Consider the following 2,423-nt stretch of genomic DNA (forward strand, 5'->3'; position numbering starts at 1 on the left):
AATACCAAAAATCCCGAAATTAGCAAAACCTGAGCCCCGAGCCCACTTCTCGAAACTCAGAAATTTTTACATCAACGGCTTCCTTATCTCCCCACGAGTCTATGCATATAAAGAACACCAAAATCGGAGTCCAAATGACCCCTCAAAATCCCAAATCAAAATTCCAAATTCCAAGCCCTAGCTCTTCCATTTTTAGTCCAAGTTCCATAAATTTCTAGGTAGATTTCACAATAGAATTAAGTTTTAGGTCCAAAATTCTTACCTCCAAACGTTTCTCCTTGAATCCCTCATTAATCTCCTTCAAAAAGCTCCCAAAATTGCCAATTATGGAGGAAATGAGCCTCGAAATCGCGGAAGAAACGACTTAAAAACATTCTGCCCAGGTCTGACTACCCTTCTTCGCGAACGCGGTCAAACTCTCGCGTTCGCGAAGCACAAACTCACGTTGACCGGATTTTTCCTCTACGCGAACGCGACATGCCAGATGCGAACGCGATGCACCTTCTACCTACACCTTCGCGATCGCGAACACCTTGACGCGAACGAGATGAATAAATTACCTTGGACCCATCTGACTCAAATCCTTCTTCGCGATCACGTATACCCGCTCGTGAACGCGATGAGATCCCTTCATAAGCCTTCGCGAACGCGGCTTAGACTCTCGCAAACGCGTAGCTTACAAAAACCCAGCCCTTCGCGAACGCGAGCTCCCCTTCGCGAATGCGGAGGCCAAAACACCTGCAACTGCTGGAACGAAAATCTGCAACTTTCAAACTCCAAAAATAATCCGAATGACTACCCGAAACTCACCCGAGGCCCCCGGGACCTCAACCTAAGGCACCAACATATCCTAAAACCTTATTCAAACTTGTCCAATCATCAAAACACCTCAAACAACATCATATTACTCAAAACACATCGGATTCAAAGGATGCAAACAATCAAATCTTTCCTCTATCTTTTGGTGTAGCAGAGTCAGAAAACAATGAGTCATACATTTGGTTCTTCGGGCAAATGAGAAAAGCAATTCAAGTTAGTCGTGAACTATTTTTCTTGTCAGATAGAAACCAATCGATCGCAAATGGGATTAGAAAAGTTTATCCTGAAGCTCACCATGGTATCTGCCTCTATCACTTTGAGAAAATTTAAAGCAAAGACATGTAAAAGCCACGGTAATAAATCTTTTTCAAAGTGCTGCAATGTCATACAAACGTGAAGATTTTAATCAGTTAATGTCCCAACTCAAAAGTGTTGAGAAGAAAACATACAATTACATAACGGAAGAGCCTCCAGAGAGATGGGCTCGATCGTGGTTCCCACGGCGACGTTATGATATGCTAACAACAAACATGGTAGAATCAATGAATTATGTTCTACTAAAAGCGAGAGAGATGCCTATTTAAGAATGTTAGATGTCATCCAAGAAAAGTTGGGAGAGTGGTTTTACGAACGGAGAAAAAAAGCAAATGAAACTTTTCACAGGGTATCAATATGGGCAGAAGAAGAGATGACTAAGAAGATGGACTTGTCTTGCAAAATGTTTGTGAGTATATTTATTAACTTTAGCTTTTTATATCTGTTGCAGTGATTTACTGCTTACTTTAAAAAACTTCATACTTTTTCTTTTTGAAGCAACAATATAGTTTATCTTGATTTTCTATTCCTTCTTAGGTGTTCAACCGTGATTCAATTTTGTTTAGAATAAATAGTGAAGGAATCGAATTCATTGTGGACTTAAAGAAGAGAACTTGTGACTGCTCGGAATTCCAACTTGATGAATTGCCCTGTCCACATGCAATTGTTGCTATTAATAAGATATATTTGCAGAAATCTGATTACTGCTCAAATTGGTATTCAAAGGAAACATGGTTGAAAACATATGAAGGACATGTGAATACCGTGGGAGATCAAAAATCATGGGATATTCCACAAAATGTAGAATCTGAGATCACAAAACCACCCGATGTAGAGATTTTACAAGGAAGAAGACTGATGTTTTAAGCGTCAATACCACACAAGAGGGGGGGGGTGATTTGTGTGGTACCTAATTTTCGCTTAAGTTGTTTATGGAAGGACCTGGTTCTTCTAGGTGTTCCAACTACTACTGTTTGCGGAATAATAAATACAGAAAATAAAAGACACAGAGATTTTTACGTGGAAAACACTAGGCTCAAAAGGTGAAAAAACCACGACCTACTACTCAGTAGGATTTTCCCAAACTTCTACTAAAATCGCTGAGCCAAAACAACATTTAAAAAAACTCTTTGTAAACCTAAGGATTAACTCTAATCCTGTTGTGGCACACAGCCTCAACTGTTGCGACAACTTCAAGTTAACTATAACTTGAACACTCTAGGTACCTAATACAATTGCTTCTATGAAAGCTGAAAGGTACAATTTTAAACCACCTACTACAATTGAAC

At 39.6% G+C, this 2,423-nt stretch overlaps 1 protein-coding gene across 1 annotated transcript; it reads left to right on the plus strand.

Moving 5' to 3' along the window:
• On the plus strand, window positions 1,406-2,001 carry LOC109233651. Its single transcript, XM_019399526.1, has 2 exons — window positions 1,406-1,543; window positions 1,672-2,001. The coding sequence occupies exons 1-2, from the start codon at window positions 1,406-1,408 to the stop codon at window positions 1,999-2,001; spliced, it is 468 nt and encodes a 155-aa protein (XP_019255071.1).

The sequence above is a fragment of the Nicotiana attenuata genome, chromosome 10 (genome assembly GCF_001879085.1).
Source record: "Nicotiana attenuata strain UT chromosome 10, NIATTr2, whole genome shotgun sequence".
Taxonomy (NCBI): domain Eukaryota; kingdom Viridiplantae; phylum Streptophyta; class Magnoliopsida; order Solanales; family Solanaceae; genus Nicotiana; species Nicotiana attenuata.